Source organism: Marmota monax, unplaced genomic scaffold, assembly GCF_021218885.2.
Source record: "Marmota monax isolate L192 unplaced genomic scaffold, Marmota_monax_Labrador192_F-V1.1 WCK01_AAM20220418_F8-fsc00003, whole genome shotgun sequence".
In the NCBI taxonomy this organism is placed as follows: Eukaryota; Metazoa; Chordata; class Mammalia; order Rodentia; family Sciuridae; genus Marmota; species Marmota monax.
Window position 1 is genome coordinate 28,355,683 of NW_026694084.1, and position 22,884 is coordinate 28,378,566.

General features: G+C 34.1%; 1 protein-coding gene across 5 annotated transcripts in view; it reads left to right on the forward strand.

Annotated features, from left to right (window-relative positions):
• Positions 1-22,884, forward strand: part of Tbc1d31 (TBC1 domain family member 31) — a 69,178-nt gene that overhangs the window by 26,069 nt on the left and 20,225 nt on the right. For 4 of the 5 annotated variants that reach the window (XM_046464859.2, XM_046464860.2, XM_046464858.2 and 1 more), the window contains 11 exons: positions 2-161; positions 1,846-2,046; positions 5,888-6,064; positions 9,254-9,333; positions 9,424-9,570; positions 12,742-12,875; positions 18,047-18,180; positions 18,618-18,797; positions 20,105-20,337; positions 20,612-20,764; positions 21,903-22,038. In XM_046464859.2, the coding sequence (XP_046320815.1) occupies positions 2-161; positions 1,846-2,046; positions 5,888-6,064; positions 9,254-9,333; positions 9,424-9,570; positions 12,742-12,875; positions 18,047-18,180; positions 18,618-18,797; positions 20,105-20,337; positions 20,612-20,764; positions 21,903-22,038 (1,735 nt within the window). Of the gene's footprint in view, position 1; positions 162-1,845; positions 2,047-5,887; positions 6,065-9,253; positions 9,334-9,423; positions 9,571-12,741; positions 12,876-18,046; positions 18,181-18,617; positions 18,798-20,104; positions 20,338-20,611; positions 20,765-21,902; positions 22,039-22,884 lie in introns of those variants that run through there. The other variant, XM_046464862.1, reaches the window with a different exon arrangement.

The window sequence follows — 22,884 nt, forward strand, 5'->3', positions numbered from 1 at the left end:
GAGATGGTCGAATCCTGGCTGCTGGAGGCAAATCAAATCACCTTCATTTGTGGTGCTTGGAAGCTACACAGCTCTTCAGAATTATCCAAATGCCAACTAAAGTTAGAGCCATTCGCCATCTGGAATTTCTTCCTGATAGTTTTGATGCTGGTTCTAATCAGGTTAGTAATGGAATTGTAGGACATTAAACTATTTTAGCTTATACTTATTTAACTTATACCCTGACAGACAAGAATCTGAAATTCTAAGTATATTTTTTTTAATATTTATTTTTTGCTTATAGGTGGGCACAATGTCTTTATTTTTATGTGGTGCTGAGGATCGAACCCAGTGCCTCATGCATGCTTGGCGAGCACTCTACCTCTGAGCCACAACTCTAGCCCCTAAAGTATATTATTTTTGTGAAGAGGCTAGACTTGAAAAAATTGCAAAATCTTATGTTCTTTATATTTCTCACAAATATTTACCTTAACTTTCTTATTTTAATTGACCATCATGGACCTCACACTTTAACAAATTACACTCATTATGTTTTATGCATACGTACATACATACATATGTATACAGAATGTTTGCATATATATATCATATCTATTATACATACATTTTTGAATAGATAATGCATTCACATGGTTGAAATTATAAAACTTATAAAAAGCAGGTAGTGGTAAGGGCCTCAGCCCTCTCTCCCTTGGGTCTGATCCCCTATAACCACTGTTTTTATATATAACATCATGTTTTCCCCTCTTTTTATACAATCCTTGCACCTTTTATCCTTCACTTAATTTGGAGATTATTCTCTATTAGTATAGAACTTCTTTTTTATAGCTGAGTAGTGTTTCATACTTATTTTTTTAAATCAGTTTTATTATTGGGCTCCTTAGTTAATTTTAGTCCTTTCCTGTTACAAATAATATAGCACAGAACAGCTTGTAGCAAATGCCATTTTACACATCCTATTTGTAAGATAAAATTCCAGAATTGAAATAATGGCATAAAGATCATGTGCATCTATAATTTGGATAGGATCTTACCAAAAGGTTTCCATTAGCTGCAGATGAGGGAGTTTGTTCTCTACCAGCTGATGAAGAGAAAAACACATTTTTGAGACTGTCCCCTCCAAACTAGTTTTTGTATAACAAGCAGCATCTGCATTTTGAGGAATCAGTTGGTGTTACCACTTATAGCTACCTGCTCTGAGAAAGAGCCTATGCCTAAGGCCCAGAGAGCAGAGAGTTTGTTTGCTTAAACTTTTTTATTACATGCTTTTAATGTTTCAAATTCAAATTAATTTTTTCTCTTAAAAGACTAGCTTCCCTCTAACTCATCTACAACAAAGATGTTTTGCAACCCCAAATCTTTCTCCACTCCCCAAATATTAGTTACAATTGCAGAAGACAGGTAAACAGTGGGGAGCCTCACCAGGAGACGTGGGTGCAGGTAGAGGGGAATTGGTAGATAAACCCTGTCTTCTCTGCTTCTGACAGCAGTGGAGGTAAAGGTTTGAAACTGTTAGTCATGTATCCCCTCTGTATGTCATCAGTGGACATGGCATACCTGTGGGGAGGGAAGATTCTTGTGTCACCTTTCATAGTCTCCCAGGATGCATTCCTGGTTCTGGTTAAAGCCAGATTTGGGCTTGAACAGAGCAAATCAACATGAACCATAATTAGTGCTTTTAAAATGTATAATGTCTCACTGAGAATGGATCTTCACTTGTCCCCCTACCAAAAATTATATTCATATATGAATACACACATGCCTAGTAAAGTATACGAATATACAGTTTGACTTTTAGACATTGGAAATGTTTTTTAATAATTCTTTGTTTCTTTCTACCTTTAGGTTCTTGGAGTGCTAAGTCAAGATGGTATTATGAGATTTATCAATGTACAGACTTGTAAACTTCTCTTTGAAATTGGAAGCCTTGATGAAGGAATTAGCACATCAGTAATTAGCCCACATGGACGATACATTGCATCTATTATGGAAAATGGAAGTCTGAATATATATTCAGTTCAGGCTTTAACACAAGAAATAAATAAGGTATGATATCAAGTAAACATCAGTTTTTTTAAAAACATTTCAGTATTGTATCAAGAATAAAATCCATTGCACGAACAGTGCAACTCTACATCATGTACAATCAGAGAATTGAAATGTTGTGCTCTATTTGTGTACAATGAATTGAAATGCATTCTGCTGTCATGTATAACTAACTAGAACCAAAAAAAAAAAAAGAAGAAGAAGAAGAAGAAGAAGAAGAAGAATATCCATGCTCCTCTTTTCTGACTTGGAATTTACCACCTATTTTTTTGGTGTATTTTGTTGCTCTTATTCCCAGAGCCACATTTCCAGTTGTGATTTCTCACCAATGTTCCTTGCTTAAGTGGTTGCCTTTTTAAATGACCTGTTTGGTGTCCTTGTCTCATGCAAGATATCATTCATGATCTCCTTCCCACAAGAGGTATTTAATCTTAGTTTCTTTATTTCTGTCTCCTCTTTCTTCCCATCTTGTGGCTAGAAAACTTGAAGCTCTGTGACTGTTTCTTTATTTCCTAAATCTTGTTAATACTAAGTCATATAATTTCTTAAATTTGAAATATCTGTGTGCTGCTTCTCTGTCTCCATAATAACTGTACTTGTTTTTTTTTCCTCATAAAGTACCCATGAATAGCAGTAATTTAAACAAATACCCTAACCTTAGAGCCCACGGTGCTATCCCTGCCCATCAGTCTTATCTCCTGTACAACATTTTTCTAAAATACTTTCATCATTATTTCTTAAATAATGACACTTTAGTGGCTTCCTTCTTTTGCATTCTGTCCAGACTCTTCTACTTGGCTCTCAATGTCCTCTCTAATCCTTTTACCTCACTTATTTTCCCATTCTTAAAACTTTTCTTATTGTCCATAATCAGTAATCAGCCCACATGGATGATACATTGCATCTATTATGGAAAATGAAGTCTGAATGTATTCGTACATATTCATGGTCCCTTGTTGGAACCATTTTTATTTCTGCATCTGGTACCTACATCAGATACACTCCCAGCCCTCTGCTGTGGTTCTCTAAAAGCCCTCCAGCTAACAAGTTAGATTGTATGCAGACTCCTAGTCGTCCTAGGGAGGTTTGTGCCCCAGCCTAGTCACACAGCTAGTCGCTAGTGGAGCAGGTGTCTGATTCTTTTTTTTTTTTTTTTTAATTTTTTATTGTGGGTTGTTCAAAACATTACAAATTTCTTGACATATCATATTCCACACTTTGATTCTAGGTGTCTGATTCTTAACACAGTATTTGTGTGTGTGTGTGTGTGTGTGTCTCTTTTTTGCCTTTACCTTTTTAAAAACATTATACAAGTAATAAGTGTCTCATTTCAGGAAAAAAATCAAAAACTACCGATAACAAATAAATAAAAATTACTTAATGTCTCAGCATTCTCAGATGACTTTAATGTTTGCATTCTCAGTCTTTTGTCTTTTTTGTATAAATATATGCAGTCACCCCTTGCTATTTGTGGGTATATTTGAGAATTTGCCTATTCGCTAAAATTTATTTGTAATGCCAAAATCATTTCTTGCGGAGCTTTTATAGTCATTTGCAGATGTAGTGAAAATTTTGAGTTGCTCTGTGCCCTAAAGTTGAACAAGGCAGTGCTTTGCTTTCTTGTTGCAGCTCTTGTATTCTAATCTTGTCTCTTTTTCGTGGTCCTTTTAGTGTCATGTTTCTGCACTTTGGGGCTTTCTGTTGTGATTTCATGGTTTAAAGTGAAGCCTAGTCATAGTGCTATAGAGTTGTCTGTGGTGTTTCTGAGCACAAGAAGGCTGTGCTGTGCCTTAAATGAAAATATGTATGTTAGAAAAACTCATTTAGTCATTGTCACACTGCTTTGGGCTCTGGGTTCAATGATAATGAATCAACAATGTATATTGAATGAAGTTCTTTCTTTAAACAGAAGCACACATAAAACAAGGTTATATTATTGATCAGTTGATGAAAATGTTGTGGCCAGAGGCTCCCAGGAATTCAACTCTTTTCCCCTAGAATCAGGATTCAATATTCACTCATTCAGTGTTTGAAGTAAATCCACAGAGCTGCGAATAATCATCTAAACATGTGTATGTGTAGGTGTCTATAAACATGCATCTTCTCTAACATTGGATTATGCTCTGTGGTTCTTATTTAGATTATTATGTTTACACATAACATATAGCAATATTTTATGTATTATAATATTTATTATATATTAATATATTTTAAAATATTTGTACATTATCTATCCTTAATGAGAGACTTTTCAGCCTTATTAGTTAGTTTTTCAGTACTAACTAAACCATAGAAAGAGGCAGGGAGGTATCTGAGAACAACTGTGGTAGGAGTGACTCATAGAGTTCCTCCATGCTCTTATTTATTGAGCAAATTGAGATGACATTGAACAGAAAACCCAGCTTAATTTAAACAAGGTGGAATACTCTTTCCAAGTTTTGGGTACATCCCCTGCACCATCATTGTCTTTATGGATCTTCAGCTGCATATTCTCTAAAAACCTGAACCCACCTGTGTACCATTCCTTCCACATTTTGTTTCTGCACTTTCCTTGTCCTGAGAGAATTTCTGATACTGGGCTAATAATAAGTAAACGGATTCTTATGTGTTGAAATTGTAACAGTACAAAGGTATGTCAAATCAGGTCACATCTCAGGCCCTGACTCTTGGAGGTTGTAATTCAGGTGGACGATGAAGTACAACTAGGGGAAAACAACATTAGAATAAAAAAAAAGTTTGATACAAATTTAGAAGAAAGGGTTGAAGTCAGAGAGCAGATAAACTAAGGATATTAAAGATGAGCATAATATTTAAGTCAAGACTACTTTTAATTCTATTCCATAGATGAAGAATTAAAGAACTAAATCATAGAATATAAATGGTCGTTGTGCTTTAATTGTGTTTAGAATGTGGAAAGTCTCAGTGACCTTATCTGCTTATTTCTTTTGAATAAGGAGTATCTTCTGATTTCAAAGAGAATCTGATGTATGGAGAACAGATTCTAATGAGTCCTTTTACCTTGCATACATGGAAGTTGTCGGTTATTTTCCCATTTGATATACCCCATAAAAATAAGGGTTTGGGTCCTAAGTCATGCCATCTGAGCTGCCTCAGAGCAGTTGATATAGTAAAGAACTGACAGTCCTCACTGAGTGGATTATAGCCTTGAGTCTGGACAGAGAGGTGGGGGTCCTGTGCTGTCAGAGGAAAGTCGTTTGGCAGTTTCCTCTCCCTTGGATATCACTTGAGCCTGAAGACTGCTAGGGTGGTTCTCTCAGAGTTTTGATGACCACGTGGGCAGCTATACCTTCTCTGGAGTAGAGTGTCACTGTACTACTAACCTTGTCATGCAAGCATGGAAATGGGTTTGCATTGTATGGTTTTAGGCCAGCTTTCAAGGAATAATTAAATTCTACCTATTGCTGCTATTAATCATGTATCATTCTTTTTCAAAGAAATATGGCAGAAATTTGCTTTATTAGTCAATAATCTTAAAGCTGGGTGCTATGGCACACTCCTGTAATCCAGTGGCTTGGGAAGCTAAAGCAGGAGGATCACAAGTTCATGGCCAGCCTCAGCAAATTAGTAAGGCCCTCAGCAATCTAATGAGACCCTGTCCCAAAATTTAAAAGAATTTAAAAGCGCTCCTGGGTTCAATCCCTTGTACAAAAAAAAAAAAAAAAAAAGAAGAAGAAGAAGGAAAAGAAAACATTGTTAGACATTTTACTTATACTTTTTACCTGAAGAATAATTATACATAATTTCAGAAATCATATATAAAGACCTATTTTCCAAGGATATCCACTGTGTGTGTACATATAGTTTTTTTTTCTCCTTTCAGCCACCACCTCCTTTAGTGAAAGTAATCGAAGATTTGCCCAAGAATAAACTGAATGCCAGTGATGTTAAGATGATGGTTCCTTCAGGAAGAATACAGCGGCCAACAAAATCCAGAGATAGCAAAATTCAGACTAGAATATTAAAACAAGACCTCACTGGTACTTTTGAAAATAAAGAGGTAAGAATATTTTATCATTAAATTCTGTTTTATCATAACACCATTGTAGGCAAATTTTGTGATTTGTAGGCCACTATCACTTCCCTGTCCTGGAACCTAAAGGAATATTATATGAAGAGAAGAACATGGTAACTGAAATTACATTGTGCTTTTATGCATTTTATGTTTTGACATAAATGTAGCACATGTTTAAGTACTTTAAAAAGACAGTACAGAACTGTACTGTCTAATATGCTAGCCACTAGCATGTGACTGAATACTTGAGGTGTGGCTAGTCTGAATTAAAACACTTTCTAAAACACACTCTAAATTAAAACACTTTCACAGTAAGAAGGTGTGAAAACTTAGAATCAATATTAAGCTGAATTTTCCCTATTTCTCTATGTTTTGAATGTGATTCCTAGAAAATTTTTAATTTTGTAGCCCATGTTGTACCTTTTAGACAATGCTGATACAGAAAATAATAAAGGGGGGAAATTCAAGTATGCCTTTCTTTCTCCTTGCTCATTGTCCCATCTTTATCCTCCTAGAAGTAGCTGGGATGCTAATAGTAGACTTACCTTTGAGGGTAGAAATTTCAGTGAGTTTTCTTCTTATATAAATTTTTGTGTGTTTTCCTAACTTCCTCTAAAGCACTGATAGTACTTTGGAATAGAAAGAGAATATAAATATGAATAGAGAAGTTATGTCATTTTAGAGGAATTTTTAAGCTCTTTATTGATGATAAATAAATACGCACACTTGCAGAGTACACGAGTATACACAAGTATACAATGAATTTTCACAAACCAGACACACCAGTGTTACCATGACACATATTAAAAAAAAAAAAGGAACTTTACCAGCACCTTGCCAACTGGTTGAAGCAAATTTACATGCCCACGAGCAGTATTTGAGAGTTCTAGTTGCTCCATGTTCTCACCAACATTTGGTATTTTTCACATTAGTTTAAATAACTTTATCTTGAAGCCTTTTAAAAATATGAAACACACACACACAGAAGAATGTATAAAGCATATTACAACTTAATAAAAATAAATAAAAAGATCACATATGTACCCTGTGTTGGGTGGCTCTAGTACTGTCTTCATATTTGGTGCTTTGTTACACACATGTAACAGTGAAAAGATCCAAAGCACAATTAGCAAAGGTGAAGTCTAGAGAAAAGCAGGCCACGTGCTTCCCTGAGTACTCTCCCCCTGGGTCACAAGGCATACTTGATTCCTCCAGCGGTAAATTCTGAAGGCATATGTGAAGTATTATCTATCAAGGAAATCATTAGACTCAGTGCCCAAGGCTTTTGCTGGTTATATAGGCACCTGCTTAACATGTTTTAAGTTCCAGACTTTGAGAGAAAAGTGAACACTCTTAAGTGTTCATCATAAACCACATTATACAATTTAGGCACATTGAACAATTCTTATTGGTTGTGAGGATGATAGAAATTCTTCCAAATTCTATCTTCTAGACACAAACATGAGCCAAACTTACAAACAAGCCTTCTAAGGGTAACAGGACTAGACATGCTATATTTACTTTTTTCTGCACATACCCATTTCTACATTAAGATATAAAGCATTAGCAGGAGCTTTGGAGCCTTCTAAGTGCTTATCACACTTTTCTCTTCACCCCATAGATGTAACTGTTGTTCTCTCTTGTGTATTAATGATGTCATTGATTTGCTTTATATTTTTATGACTTCTCTTCATGTAACCCTAGAAACTATCACTTAGTTTTAAAAAAAATTGAATAGCCAGCACAAAGCTAAAGCTGTGTGAAGATTGGGTGGTATTGCTCCTATTCAGTGAACGCTCTAGAAGAAGATGAGCTGAGTGCTACCCGACACTTGACCTGGAAGTCTTACATATGAACCCTGTGTCGGATGGTTGTAATACTGTCTTCGGATTTGGTGCTTTGTTTGATTCAGCATTCCAGGGAATTTACAAGAGTCTTTTCTGGGAAAACTAATGAATATGATCACAGGTGACTTATAAAAATAAAAGGCTTATCACAATCAGAGTTTCTGGCAGTCCTCTAGTGGACCAGTGTGGATCTCCTACCAAATGATGTCAGGGAGTGAGCTGCTTCTGAGGAACCCAGAGCCAGCCCTAAGGAAGAAGTTCAGTGAAACACAGATGTGGGAAGAAATGCATGTCTTCAACGAGGCTTGGCACCAGGAGCTGATGGCCAAGACAAGAACAGATAAAATTCATCCCCAACTCCCCAGAGTGTTCTATAGTTTGTTTAACAAGAGGAATCAGCGGTGGCCAGTATCTTGTTGGCAGTAGTCAGCGTTTCTCCTTCCTGGATCACTTTGCTCCTGACTGGACTGGTTGCACTCTGTGTCTGGTGTCTGGTTCTTGAATGGGAATCTTCTTTCATCATCATCTGGGCTTTCCTTCACTACTTTCTTGAATATTTAGTTTCTTGTAGCAAAAAGATCACTGAACTAAAACAGAATCGGGTGTCAGGTTTGAGCCAGGACTTGCAGATTCCTGACCATGAGCAAGTCACTGAACTCTAATCTTCCCATTTTCATGAATAAAGGAAGATAACATCCCACCTCCTTTATGTAGTTGTTAGCATCAAATGAGATAGTTTATGAAAATAGCTAAAGCCCATAAAAATTATTTTTCTACTAAGATTAAAAATTGACTTGAAAGTTTTAGATGTAAGGAGCTGTCAGAAGTTACTGAGGATAAAAGGCTGAACTAGATAAGATTTTCCACCAGAGTTGGCCTTCGTGCTTTCATTTGAGGGAACTGTTGAGAATTTTAAGAAAAAGAGAGAGAGATGGTGAGGGAAGAAAGAAAATTACAACCATGGCCCCAGTCAGGCTATTCAAGCTAAGAATAATTTTTACATTTTAAAATGGCTACATTTTTAATGGCTATGTAAATATCTACACAATATTTTTTTTATCTTTTCCGTTGGCTCCCAAAACCTGAAGAATTTACTAACTTTTTAAAAAAGTCCTCTCCTGGGAAAAGAATACATAATAAACTATATTTGCTGTGTATCTGTCTGTGCTTAAAAGGAAGGAGGGAGAGAGTGTGTGTGATATAGAATCTGGTGATGTGAATAATATTTCTTACTGTGTGTGTATTCTAAAGTTGGAAAGCCACTGTGGACAAGATGACCATGTTTTCAGTTTCATGATTATGTCACTTCTTTTTTTTCTTTTTTTAGAATGAATTGTCAGATGGATTAAACAAAAAACGTTTACAAATCTTATTAAAAGGCTATGGTGAATATCCAACAAAATACAGGTAAAGTTTTAAATCTTTTATTGTTAAATCATTTTTAAAATTTCAAAATTTTCAAAAAAAAATTTATTTAAAAATATATTTTAATTTCAGAATGTTCATTTGGCGTGCTCTACTACAACTGCCGGAAAATCATACAGCATTTAGTAGCCTAATAGATAAAGGTATTCATGAGGCATTTATCAACCTTCAGAAGCAATACCCCATCAAAAGTAGGAAACTACTCAGAGTATTACAGAGGTATGTTCCGAAGATTGCAGAAATATGTGTATATATAAAACCTGTAACTCAAAACTGCAATGCTTTACAATCCTCCCTTTGTATTGTTCAGTCAGCTTTGATTAGCCTGTGTTACATACTAGTAAAAATAAAACAGATATATATATATATATATGAAAATTAGTTTGCATTGTGTTCTAGAAAATAGGAATCTTTCAAATGATCTTCAGGAACAGAGCTGCATGGTAAAAAGAGTTTTGAATTTGGAGGCAAAACACCCAGTTTTAAGTCCTTGTTCCACCACTTGACAACTGTGATGTAGGAGATGCTATTTTACTTCTCACCCTTCAGTTATCTGAAAATGGGTCTAACAATACCAACATCATAAGATTATTGGAGTAATTAGATGAGAACCTCTTTTAGAATGCTTATGCTAGTGTATATTTCATATTAAGTACTCAACAAATATCAATAATATAGCCCTTTAAAGTACTTCTCATGTTTTAAGCACTACAAATATATATACTTAACTTATTTTACAGATAAAAAAAACATAGAAGCATAGGGGCTAGGGCTATGGCTTAGCAGTAGAGCACTCCCTCGTACATGCAAGGCCCTGGGTTCGATCCTCAGCACCACATATAAATAGATAGATAGATAGATAGATAGATAGAGCGATAGATAGAGCGATAGAGAGATAGAGCAAGCAAGCAAGCATGGAGAAGTTAGGAAATATGACCCAGTCATGTAAGTGCAAGACTTACTAAATTAAGCTTTTTTTATGAAAAGTTGTAAGCATAAGTATGCGTAGGAATATAAGGAATATCTCAGTGGGGCCTGTCACCCAGCTCAGTAGCTGCCCATTCAGGCAAGTCTTATTGTGTTAGTACTTCCACTCACTCCACACCCCTCTCACACCACCTGCCTTGTCTCAATTCACTTTCACACACCCTACTAAATAGTTGTACACATATCTCTAAAGGATAGGGGCTCCTTTAAGATAAGCAAGCACTTTACCATTATCACACCAAAAAAAGAATTAACAAATTCTTCAGTATCCTTAAGTACCCCATCATCTTTTCCATTACTCTGTCTTAGGAAATTTTTTATGGTAAATCAGGGTCCAAACAAGGTGCACACATTACATTTTGTTGTTATTCTTTTTGAGCTTTTGTTTTAATCTACCAATTCTGATTCCTTCTTTTTTTTTCGATTTAGTTGTTGAAGAAACCAGGAGTTAACTTACAATATGAATTGTCCATATTTTGGAGTTTTCTGATTTGTTCCCATGGTGTTATTTACCATGTTCCATTTTGTCCCGAATTTACTATAAAGTGATAATCAAGCTAGGGTCCTGCTCTGGTACAAGATTTTTATTTTTTACCCTTTGATGTTTGTTTTTTTTGTTTTTCAAGAAAACTTTGTAGGTGGCCTTATGTACATCTGTTAGGAAGTTTACTGATTGTCTCTCTTTTGGAGATGTTAATGGTTATTAATGATCATCCAATAGGCCTGTTACTTCCCCAGAGATCAGCAAAACACTGACAAAATCTAGTTCTATCATTTCTTCTCTTTTTATGAACTGGGAAATTTTTTAAATATTTTTTTTTAGTTGTAGTTGGACACAATACCTTTATTTCATTTATTTTTGTGTGGTGCTAAGGATTGAACCCAGTGTCTTGCATGTGCTAGGCGAGCACTCTACTGCTGAGCCACAACCCCAGACCCTAAACTGGGAAATTTTTTAAAGGAAAATTTCTGTTATTTGGCTACTCTAGGATAGAATCCACATAGGAAAGGCAGGTTAAATGCATAGTACTTTTTTTTTTTATTTATCAGTTTTCCAAAAACTAAATTGATTATCTTAAAACCTTACCCCAGGTGCTGGGGTGTGGCTCAGCAATAGAGCGCTCACCTAGCACATACAAGGCTCTGGGTTCAATCCTCAGCACCACATAAAAATAAATAAATAAAATAAAGGTTAAAAACAACAACAACACATGCAAGGCAAACACTGTACCAACTGAGCTACAACCCCAGTCTCTATTTTTGTGATTTTTAAATACAAAATTATTTCAAAATACAAAGTTTAAAAGAAACCTTAAAGGTATTAGAAGTAAATATTGGAGAATTATAATCCAAAGTATAATAAGCTTGACATATCAAAGAGATTGATATGAATACAATATCTCAACATGTGAAAAAAATTTCTACACAAAGACGTGAAATGGAGAAAATACAGGTAAAACATGACAGATGAAAGGCTCATTTCTCTAACATATGAAATATTCATATAAATAATTGTGAAAAAAACTGATCAATGAAAAATAGATAAAGAATTTAACATACAGATCACAGCACTGGAAATTGTTCTTAAACATGAAAAGATGCTGTTGATCTTCCTCATAATAAAAGTGTCATTTCTCACCTAGAAATAAATGGTTGATAATAAATTATGTTGACAAGAGTATGAGAAAACAGGCATCCTTTTACACAAGTGATGGGAATGTAAGTACTTTGTGGATGACAATTTGGTAGTGGTTGTGGATTTTTTTTTTTTTAAACTGGGAGTTAACTCAGGAGCACTTTACCGCTAAATTACATCCTCTGCCATTTTTATTTATTTGATTTTTATTTTTAGGGTCTCACTAATTTGGTGAGACTGGCCTCCAATTTATAATCCTTCTGCCTCAGCTTCCAAGTCACTGGGGTTCCAGCCATGCCCCACTGTGCCTGGTCTGGCTATTGAAATTACAAACATACACATCCTTTGACCCATCAATTCCACTTCTGGGAATTTATCCAAATTTGTATTACCACATGAAGAATGATGGACATATACTCATACTCAGCACAGCATTGTTTATAAAAGATTAGAAGACTCTTAAAGGCCCAAGAATGGGGATCATTTAAAAAAAAAAAGTGCCTGATATTTACTATTTCCAACAGATTATTATTTGTAAAATGCAAGGTACAGAAGAATGTTTATAATATACCATGATTTGTGCTTTTAAAAAGAGGTTTTATAATTAAATTGCTTTAGAGGAAAGGATCTAGATGATAGGTAAAAGGAACAATTTTCACCAAATATACCTTCTGTATTGAAATTTTTATCATGTGACGGTATTTTTTATTCACAAATTTTAATGACATTATTGTTTTCTGGTCTTTATTTTCTTATTTTATTCACAGAACCCTGTCTGCTTTAGCTCATTGGTCTGCCATCTTTAGCGACACACCCTATCTTCCACTTTTGGCATTTCCGTTTGTGAAATTATTCCAGAACAACCAGCTTATCTGTTTTGAAGTCGTTGCTACTCTCATAAGTAAGTAGATAATGATTACAGAATGAACCAAGAATGGATTCTTAAAACATTTTCCTGATGATTTGGCACCTTTGTGACACCTAACAACAATCCTAGATTTCTCTACTTATTTAAGTCAGGAAAGTGTGGAACAATCAGGTTTTACACAAAATGGACATTTCAAACATGTAATGGAATATTACTCAGCAATAAAAGAGAATAAAATCATGGCATTTGCAGGTAAATGGATACAGTTGGAGAAGATAATGCTAAGTGAAGTTAGCCCATCCCAAAAATACAAATGATGAATGTTTTCTCTGATATAAGGTGACTGACCCATAGTGGGGTAGGGAGGGGGAACATGGGAGGAATAGACGAACTCTAGATAGGACAGAGGGGTGGGAGGGGGCAGGGAGTTAGGAATGATGGTGGAATGTAATGGACATCATTATCCAAAATACATATATGAAGACATGAATTGGTGTGAACATACTTTATATACAAACAGAGATATGAAAAATTATGTTCTATATGTGTAATAAGAATAGTGATGCATTCCGATGTCATGTATTTAAAAAATAAAAGAATTAAATTAAAAAAAAAAAACATTTTATTTACAAGAAAATTTGGGTCAGGAGCTGTGTTACACACCTGTAATCCCAGCAGCTCCAGAGGCTGAGGCTGGAGGATCATGAATTCAAACCAGCCTCAGCAAAGGCAAGGTGCTGAGCTACTTAGTGAGGCCCTGTCTCTAAATAAAATACAAAATAGGGCTGAGGATGTGGCTCAGTGGTCGAATGCCCCTGAGTTCAATCCCTCATACAACCACCACCACCCACCAAAAACAGGGGAAATTTGGGTGGATAAATTTTAGAAGATATTCACACTGGATTTGGTTGTGAAGAAAGAAGCAGATCCCCCACTTACTGAAAGGCAGTTATTCTTCATTGGATTGGTGAGTTTGTAAAGCACTTTGCACACGGTGCCTGTTGTTTATCTTCGTCATCTGTGGCTAACATTTATTTGAGCACTTTCTGTGTACCAGACACTGTTCTTAGGTGCCTGATGTGTAGATCAAAGATGTTTTACTTTGTTAATGCATTTAATCTTCACAATAATTCTATTTGGTAGATATTACCTCCTTTTTACAAATGAGGAGACTGAAACACAGAGTACTTAGGTTATCCAAGGTTAGGTTGGTGGCAGCAAGCATCTGACCCAGGCAGTCACATTCCATAATCTGCTGCCATTAAGGTCATTGCCCACCACCATCATCTATGCCAGCAAATGGGTCATTATTTTCATATTAGTAAAATCATGTCTGTTAAATTGGATTAAATTAAATTAAATTAAAATTCAAGCATACATATTATGATATTATAATTCCCTCCATACTTTTTTATTACATTGTACTTATTTTGATAATATTTTTGTTGATCATTAGAGAAAGTATACAGAAGAAAATTCAGTATTTTTCCTCTCCAGAAACAATATTTGGTAATATATTGATAAATTTCTAATGGGTATTTCCTTCCAAATTTCTACATATGCTTGGAAAGCATTATTTATTGCCTGTATAATATAATATTTCAACTTATAGGTATACCATAACTTATTTACCTTTCTACTTTTTCTGTGCTTTAAGCAGTTTGTTATTTAATCATGGTTTTATTTAATATTTAATATTGTGTAAATTTCCCTAATTTTTATAAATTTCTTAGGTGTTTTTATTGATTGTAATATTTCATAGTGTGCATATACTAGCATAACCTATTAAAAAAAGAAAGAAACATAATTTAAGTAAGTATACAAGACTATACGTTTATTTCTAGTAACACACACACACACACACACACACACACATGAGTGTGCTATGCCAATAGCATAGATTGCCACCCTGTGTCTTTACCATGTCAGGTTTTGTTTTGTTTTTGGTGTCAGGGATTGAACCCAGGATCATTTTACCACTGAGCCACACCCCCAGCCCTTTTTATTTTTTTATTTTGAGACAGGGTCTCACTAAGTTGCTTAGAGCCTTACTAAGTTTCTGAGGCTGGACTTGAATTTGCTATCTTTCTGTCTCAACCTCCTAGTCACTGGGATTACAAAAGGCACAATAGTGCCTGGCCATAGTGTCAGTATTTATTGAAGGGCTTTAATAGATTCTCAGAGTACATCAGTTTCATTGGCTTTATTTCACTAAGTCTTCCTGGTTTCACTTGGTAATTACAAAATTTTTTATTCCTTTCCAATGAAATGACTTATATGTATGGCGCTCAAATTATATATCATACTTTACACAATTATATATCTGTAGGTTACCAAAAAAGCTGAAGAATGGTAAAGAGGTCATAGGATTTAAAGAGGCAATGTAAAGAATCAATATGAATGCAAAGAGTCACTGCAGGTGGTTAATTTTGGGGCTAAATAGAACTCTGACTTTATTTGTGTCTGTGTCATATGTCTTTTGTGGTGGTACCAAAGTGGAATAAAAATACTTAAGGCAAATGGTTAATGTAGATAGGATTTTTCTCTTGTTTGAAAACAGTATTCTATTAATGTTATGGGGAGGATAAGAGCTTTGTGTGTGTTGTGGCATAGAGTGACATTGTAGTGTCTGAGACATAAAAGGTACTTGGTAAAATGCTGCTGAACCCAATTTTCCTTTTTAAATTAACTTATTTTAAAACAGCAATTTAGAAAAATTGAAATATTTCTTTTCAAACTTAGTCTTTGGAAGATTTTATTTATGACTTAATAATCTAGCTCACATTTAAATGCTCAGTAATATAATAAAACCCAAAATTAGAAAGTCCCTACAAACCACATGTAATACAATATTCTGTTAATAAAGACTTCTTTTGCTAATTTTAAATAGGAGAGCTTACTATCAAAGGACGAAACCACAACTCAATACAGGTTGAACATTCCTAATCTGAAAATTCTAAATTCAGAAACTAAAATTTTGAGTGCCAACATGACACTTTCAGATTTTCAGATTTTGGAGCAGAACTTTGGGATTAAGGATGCTCACCTGGTAAAGTTTTGCAAATATTCCAAAACCCAAAAAACTCTGAAATCTGAAACACTTTTGGTTCCAGACATTTCAGATAGGGGAGACTCAGCCTGTATTTAAAATTAAAAAGCAGAATTTATATATATATATATACATTTATATATATATATAATTTATATATTTAATTATATAAATTGTATAATTAATAGAGTTGAAGAACCCTGACTTTATATGTGTCTGTATGGCTTTGGAACTTACAGTCCAGATGGTGCCTAGAAGAAAATTTGAAAGCAAACAGTCACTTCTGTGTATTATTTGGAATACATAGACACTCCATACCATTATCCTTTCTCTTTACTCTGCTATGTGTCTGTGTGGCTTTGGAACTTACAGTCCAGAGGGCAGGGGAGGGAGTGTGGGGACAGGAAAGATGGTGGAATGAGATGGACATCATTACCCTAGGTATGTGAATGACTACAAATATGGTGCAACGCTACGTCATGTGCAGAGAAATGAAAAGTTGTGGTGCATTTGTGTACGATGAATCAAAATGCATTCTGCTGTCATATATACCTAATTAAAATCAATTAATTAATTTTTAAAAAAGAATTTAATATGGGGCTGGGGTTGTGGCTTAGCGGTAGAGTGCTTGCCTCGCACATGCAAGGTCCTGGGTTTGATCCTCAGCACCACATAAAAATAAATAAATAAATAAAGGTATCGTGTCCAACTACCATTAAAAAAAAATTTTAAGTGTGTGTGTGTGTGTGTGTGTGTGTGTGTGTGTGTGTATGTATATATATGAATTTAATATCTAAAGGACAGTTGAAGCAGTAAGCAAAACTAACCAATTATCTTTTGAGAAGACCTTTTTTAGCTACACTGATTACACAGGGCAGTGAGTTTAAGTCAGCCTTAGAAACCTTTTCAGTGAAATGGAGTCTAATTTGGACTAGCTGACTTTCAGAGAGTACTGCTGGTTGGTTATGAAATTCAGGTTTACTGAAACAAAATGTCATTGATTAATGAAATTTAAAACTAGTTCCTATGGTACTTGTTATTATGGTTATAAACAATCAGTCTTTTCCTGGGAATGGGGACTTTTTAATTGTCATTTAATGGATAAAGGCTACAATATATAGACATCTGTTTTAAGTATGTGTGTATGAATATGTAAGAATGTAATTGTGAGCATTTTTCCTAAACTTTTCTAACTTTTTTTTTTTTTTTCTTTTGGTACTGAAAATTTAACCCAGAGGCACTCTATCACGGAGCACATTCCCAGCCCTTTTAACCTTTTGTTTTTCCCAGCCTTTTCTTTTTTTAATTTTTATTGTTGGTTGTTCAAAACATATAGTTCTTGATATATCATATTTCACACTTTGATTCAAGTGGGTTATGAACTCCCATTTTTACCCCGTATACAGATTGCAGACTCACATCAGTTACACATCCATTGATTTACATATTGCCATACTAGTGTCAACCTTTTGTTTTGAGATACTAATTGGCTGAGGCAGGCCTCAAGCTTGCAATCCTCCTTCCAAGGAGCTGGAATTACAGGCACGCACTATCGCACCTCCCAAAGCTTTTCTAACTTTGATAATGCATAAATTTTAATAGATTTAAGGAAGTAGGCATATTAACATTGAGCACATTTAAGGAACACCTGCATAGGAACCTTTTACAAAAGGGATCCTTTACTCAAGAGAAGGATAAAACAGGAGGTCCCAGAAACCAGAATATCCTATATCCTGTAACTAAGATCAGAAATACCTTGGAAAGGGGCTGGAGTTGTAGATCAGTGATAGAATGCTTGCCTGGCATGTGTGAGGCCCTGGGTTTGATCCTCAGCACCACATATAAATAAATAAAATAGATAAAATAAAAAGGTCCATTGACAACTAATATATATATATATATATTTTAAAAAATTGACACATTTTCTAATTGACATATTTTCATTTACTACTCTGAAAAAGTTTGCACCTAAGATTCTATTTCAACATAGAATTTTAAAAATCGCTTATTCTAAGAACAAATGTAAAAGGTTATGTTTTTATTCATGGATATATTGAGGACAGAAACAGTGGATACATTTAAGAGTTATAAAGACCTTTGATAATATAGAAAAGTATTTAAAGATGAATTTTCTGTTTTTCTTTTTCCTTTGTAGTCAATTGGTGTCAACACTGGTTTGAATACTTTCCTAATCCTCCTATCAATATTCTTAGTATAATAGAAAACATTTTAGCATTTCATGACAAGGAACTGCTGCAGCACTTCATAGCTCATGATATAACATCTCAGGTAAGAGGTATAAGAGTTTTAGAATAACATAACTTATTTGAGGAGTTAACGTTGATTCTGGTATAAATGGAACAGTATTTTTGTGAAGGCATATAATAAAAAGCATAGTAAGCCAGGTGCAGTGGCCTACACCTGTAATCCTAGCTAGTTGGGGGTGGTCTAAGACCCTATCTCAAAGTAAAAAATAAAAAGTGGTGGGGATGTAGCTCAATGATAGAGCACCTCTGGGCTTAATCCCCAGTACTTCAAAAAATAAAACAGTAAACCATTCTTTATATTTAAACTGCCTTCCTTAAAGTCTACGAAGAGGTAGTTTTTTTCATAATTATGTATTTAATATAATTATTTTCATAGCTTGAATATCAGAGAATATTATCAATGACTTCATTTTGATTTTTCATTAGAAAACTAATGAATTTTTTCCACATTTATTTTAGCTGTATGCTTGGCCTCTTCTTGAAACTGTGTTCTCAGAAGTACTGACAAGAGAGGAATGGCTCAAATTATTTGACAACGTCTTTTCCAACCATCCCTCCTTTCTGCTGATGACTGTGGTAGCCTACAGCATATGTTCTAGAGCTCCTTTGCTCAATTGTACTCTTAAGGATGATTTTGAGGTAAATATCTATTCTTAAGAGAAGGTTTTCAAATTTTAACTATTTCAGTTGAAAAATGTAATTGAGCACCTACTACTGTATGTTAGGCTGTGGTGCTAGGTGGCAGGAATATAATGGATAACAAGTTGGACTGCATCCCTGTAGTTTGTACGTGATTAAACAATGACAGCAGGCTCTGAGTCTTACAGTCATGGTGTCAGAAGAAAATTATGATAACGTTGGGGTTTTGTACTTATATTTGTTTTTCTTTAATTAAAAAAAAAATCAGCACTGGGTTTATGAGCAGGCAAGTGTTCTGCTACTAAGCTACAGCCCCTGGTTTTGTGATTTTTTTTTTCTTTTTCTTTTTTTTTTTTTTTTAGCCTTTGTAAAAGATGTTGACCACTTCAGTAGTCAGTTATTCTGTAATGATCTTATCAGTGACCTATCTGACTAGCCCGTGGTTGGGATGCTTATTACACATGCAAAATGGTGACTGAGGGTCCAGGGGCTTGCTAAGAAAGTGACTGAAAGAAGGCATTGGAAGTGGGTTGTTTTTTTTTAATAGTTTAATGTACTTTAATAGTAAACTTATAAGATAGACGATATCAAAAATGTATTTACATGTAGGACAATTTAGAAAATATAGTGAATAGGTGGAATCTACCACATGATAAAAATGCTGTAAACACCATTTAGTTGTTGTCAGTAAGACATTGACTTAAAAAAAAATGAAAATCTGAATGTGGGCATTGTACAGAATGGGGGTGGTTTTAAAAAGGAGAGTCTCTTTTGGTGGATTGGATGAATTCGTTCAGGTTTTTGTGTGTATTTGTAACCGATTTTGTGATTTCTACCAAATTAAACTTTACTTTTACTTTTTGGTTACATAGTACATACATATGTATTTTAGAAATTGGATCTGCCAGAACAAGATAATATAGAACTATTTCAGATATCTTTAAGCCACCCAACTAATTTATTTTCTAATATATTTATTTTGGATTTTGAATTTTTAAAAATCCAAACAGTGGAAATGGTCTCATTTGTTAAAGCATTCTTTTTCTACTATAATGAAAGTCTTCATATTCAGTTAAAATGTAAACTGTTTGATTTCAAAATTTCATAATATAGTTGTGGCATCTTATTATATTTTGAAAATACAAAATTGAATGTTTATTTTAAAACTTGGATTAAGAAAGCCTTCAGTGAATTTGCCAAAAAAAAATGTTTAAATTCACATTTATATTTCTGAAATCTTGTTTTAACTCTGCCTCAAAATTGTTTTGTTAGGTAAATCTTGATTTAAACATCAAGTTTTTTTACAGTATTTTTTTCACCATCGGAATAACCTGGATATAAATGTTGTGATTAGAGAAGTTTATCATCTCATGGAGACCACGCCTGCTCACATTCACCCAGACAATGTGCTGGATGTTTTTGTTGCACTGACAAAAGGACAATATCCAATATTTAATCAATATCCGAAGTTTATTGTGGACTATCAGACACAGGAACGAGAACGAATAAGGAAAGATGAATTGGATTACTTGAGAGAGAGGTAATCATGAAATACTTGTTCTTTGATAGAAATGAAATCTGTTATAAATATAAGCCAGAAAATTTTTAATGAAAAATCTATTAAATTTTAAGTATTTTTGCAAAATCAAAGTTTGAAGGCTGGAGGTATCTTTAAACATTTAATTCTTAATCTGGAAGTAAAATCAGTTACTGCATATTAATCAAGTATACATTTTGTGTTTTGATTGTCTTTGGACTAAATCACTAAGCTTGCTTGTTTGTGTTTTCATAATAATAAATATTGTCTCCTTAAGGCAGGCAGTTGAAGATATGCATGCTGAAGTGGACCAGCAAAGAATCAAAGATGAAGCATGGTACCAGAAACAAGAGCTGCTCCGTAAAGCTGAAGAAACAAGAAGAGAAATGCTCTTGCAAGAGGAGGAAAAGATGATGCAGCAAAGACAGAGGTATGTTTGCATCTGAAAGAAAACTATGCACATGAGTCAGTTGAATAACTTTTCTTTTCTTCCATTTCTTATATAGGAACAATGCTATATGCAGAATTATCAGTTTAGTTTCCATTAAGCAAATGTGTAAGTTAATAAAAAAATTTATACCACCTTTCAAAAAAGGTATAAAATAAAATATAATTTTAAAGCTATGCTGAATATGATATAACTTTGCACTGATTACTCAGAATTCATATGAGATCTAATGTACCTTGAAGAAGATTTCCTAGAAACATTACAGTAGGCAGAAATGCTTTGTAATAGAATACTGGGTAAATCACATTAGGTGGAGTATAATTGTATAATTTTTTTTTCAATTTTTTTTTATAGAGGGACACAATATCTTTATTTTGTTTATTTATTTTTTATGTGATGCTGAGGATTGAACCCAGTGCCTCACATGTGCAAGGCAAGCACTTTGCCAGTGAACCACAACCCCAGCCCCTGGAGTATAATTTTTTAAATTGTGTTTTGAACATAAGGATGTGACCTGACAATTGAAACATAAAATAATTCTCATTATTCATCTAATGCTTTGGAGAACAAGGGAAGAAATATTAAATGCTTTTTCAGGAGTATGTTAATGAGGTAAAAATGTTTAATTACGATTATTGGATAAACAATTAGACTAAGCCTGTTTGGAAACTTGTTTCTGTGTTTATTGATTTTTATTTTGGGGTGAAACTTTATGAAACAAAATTCTAGGTTAAAAGGAATTACAGAACTGAGCTTTTAGCATTCTATTAAAATTCTAAAAGAATAAGCATACGTCATGTTTGGTAACATTGGAGTATTTTTTGGCATTTTTCCTTCATATAAAGTTTATCAGCTCACGTTGAAACAATCTAACTGGTAGACCTGTTCGAAATGTGAGTGTAAGAAGAATAGCCCATTGTGTGTGGGCCATTTATCATCTACATGCCTACATGTGGACTTGTATAGTTGGGCATTGTTCATTTATGTGTTATAAACACCGTTGTGTTACCATGGCACCAGTTAAATGGGCAAGTGGCATCAAAATAAGTTGCAGGTTGTTATTGTGAAAAAATTAAGTCTGTATTGGGAAATGTTCCCTTTGATGTATTTTGTACCTAAGATTAGCTGCTGTGAAAAGAGAGCTGAAGATAAAGGAATTATACTTACAAGATGCTGCTAGAAGGCGTTTTCTGAAGCTTCAGCAAGATCAACGTGAAATGGAACTACAAAGACTGGATGATGAAATTGAGAGAAAGGTTTAGTATTCTGTTTTTTTATATATTTAATTTTAGTTGTAGTAACTAGTCAAATTGACTAGTATTCTTGATGACTATTTCTCCAAAATAAAAATGTATCCGTATCAGTTAATCATGAAGTTAATTGTGATTTGGGGAAAGGTTCCTTTTTAATGTAAATATTTATGTATCATCAATGTAGAATTTCCAGTATAAAATATATAGAGTTAAAAATGGACCTTTTCCATGCTTCATGTTTTCATCTTCAGAGATAAACTGTTAAAAAATAAATTGATTGCACAGCTTTTTGGGTCTGTTTCTATACATGAAAAGTAATCACACTTATATTTTTTTAAAAATGGGATTATTTTCCCTACAACTTGTTTTTATACCATGCCTTTAAAAATGATATATGTTGAATATCTTTTCCTATTGCTGTATTTCTCTTTTTTTTTTTTTTTGTGATTGCTACTATTTCTTTTTTTAAGTATTTAACATCTCTTTTTCTTTTTAATATCTTTATTTTATTAATTTATTTATTTATGTGATGCTGAGGACCGAACCCAGTGCCTCTTGCATGTGAGGCAAGCGCTCAACCACTGAGCCACATCCCCAGCCCTAGTTTGTATTGTATTTAGAGATAGGGTTGCACTGAGTTTCTTAGCAGCTCCCTTCTTTGCTGAGACTGGCTTTGAACTCACCATCTTCCTGCCTCAGCCTTAAGCATTTCTAGTAAGAAGAAAAAAATGAAATTAATTTTAATTATCTTAATTTTAGTTATTTTAATTATTCAACTCAGTATGTTGTACATCAATACTTCAGTATTCAACTGGTATAAAAACATTTTTGGTGGACTATTTGTTTACT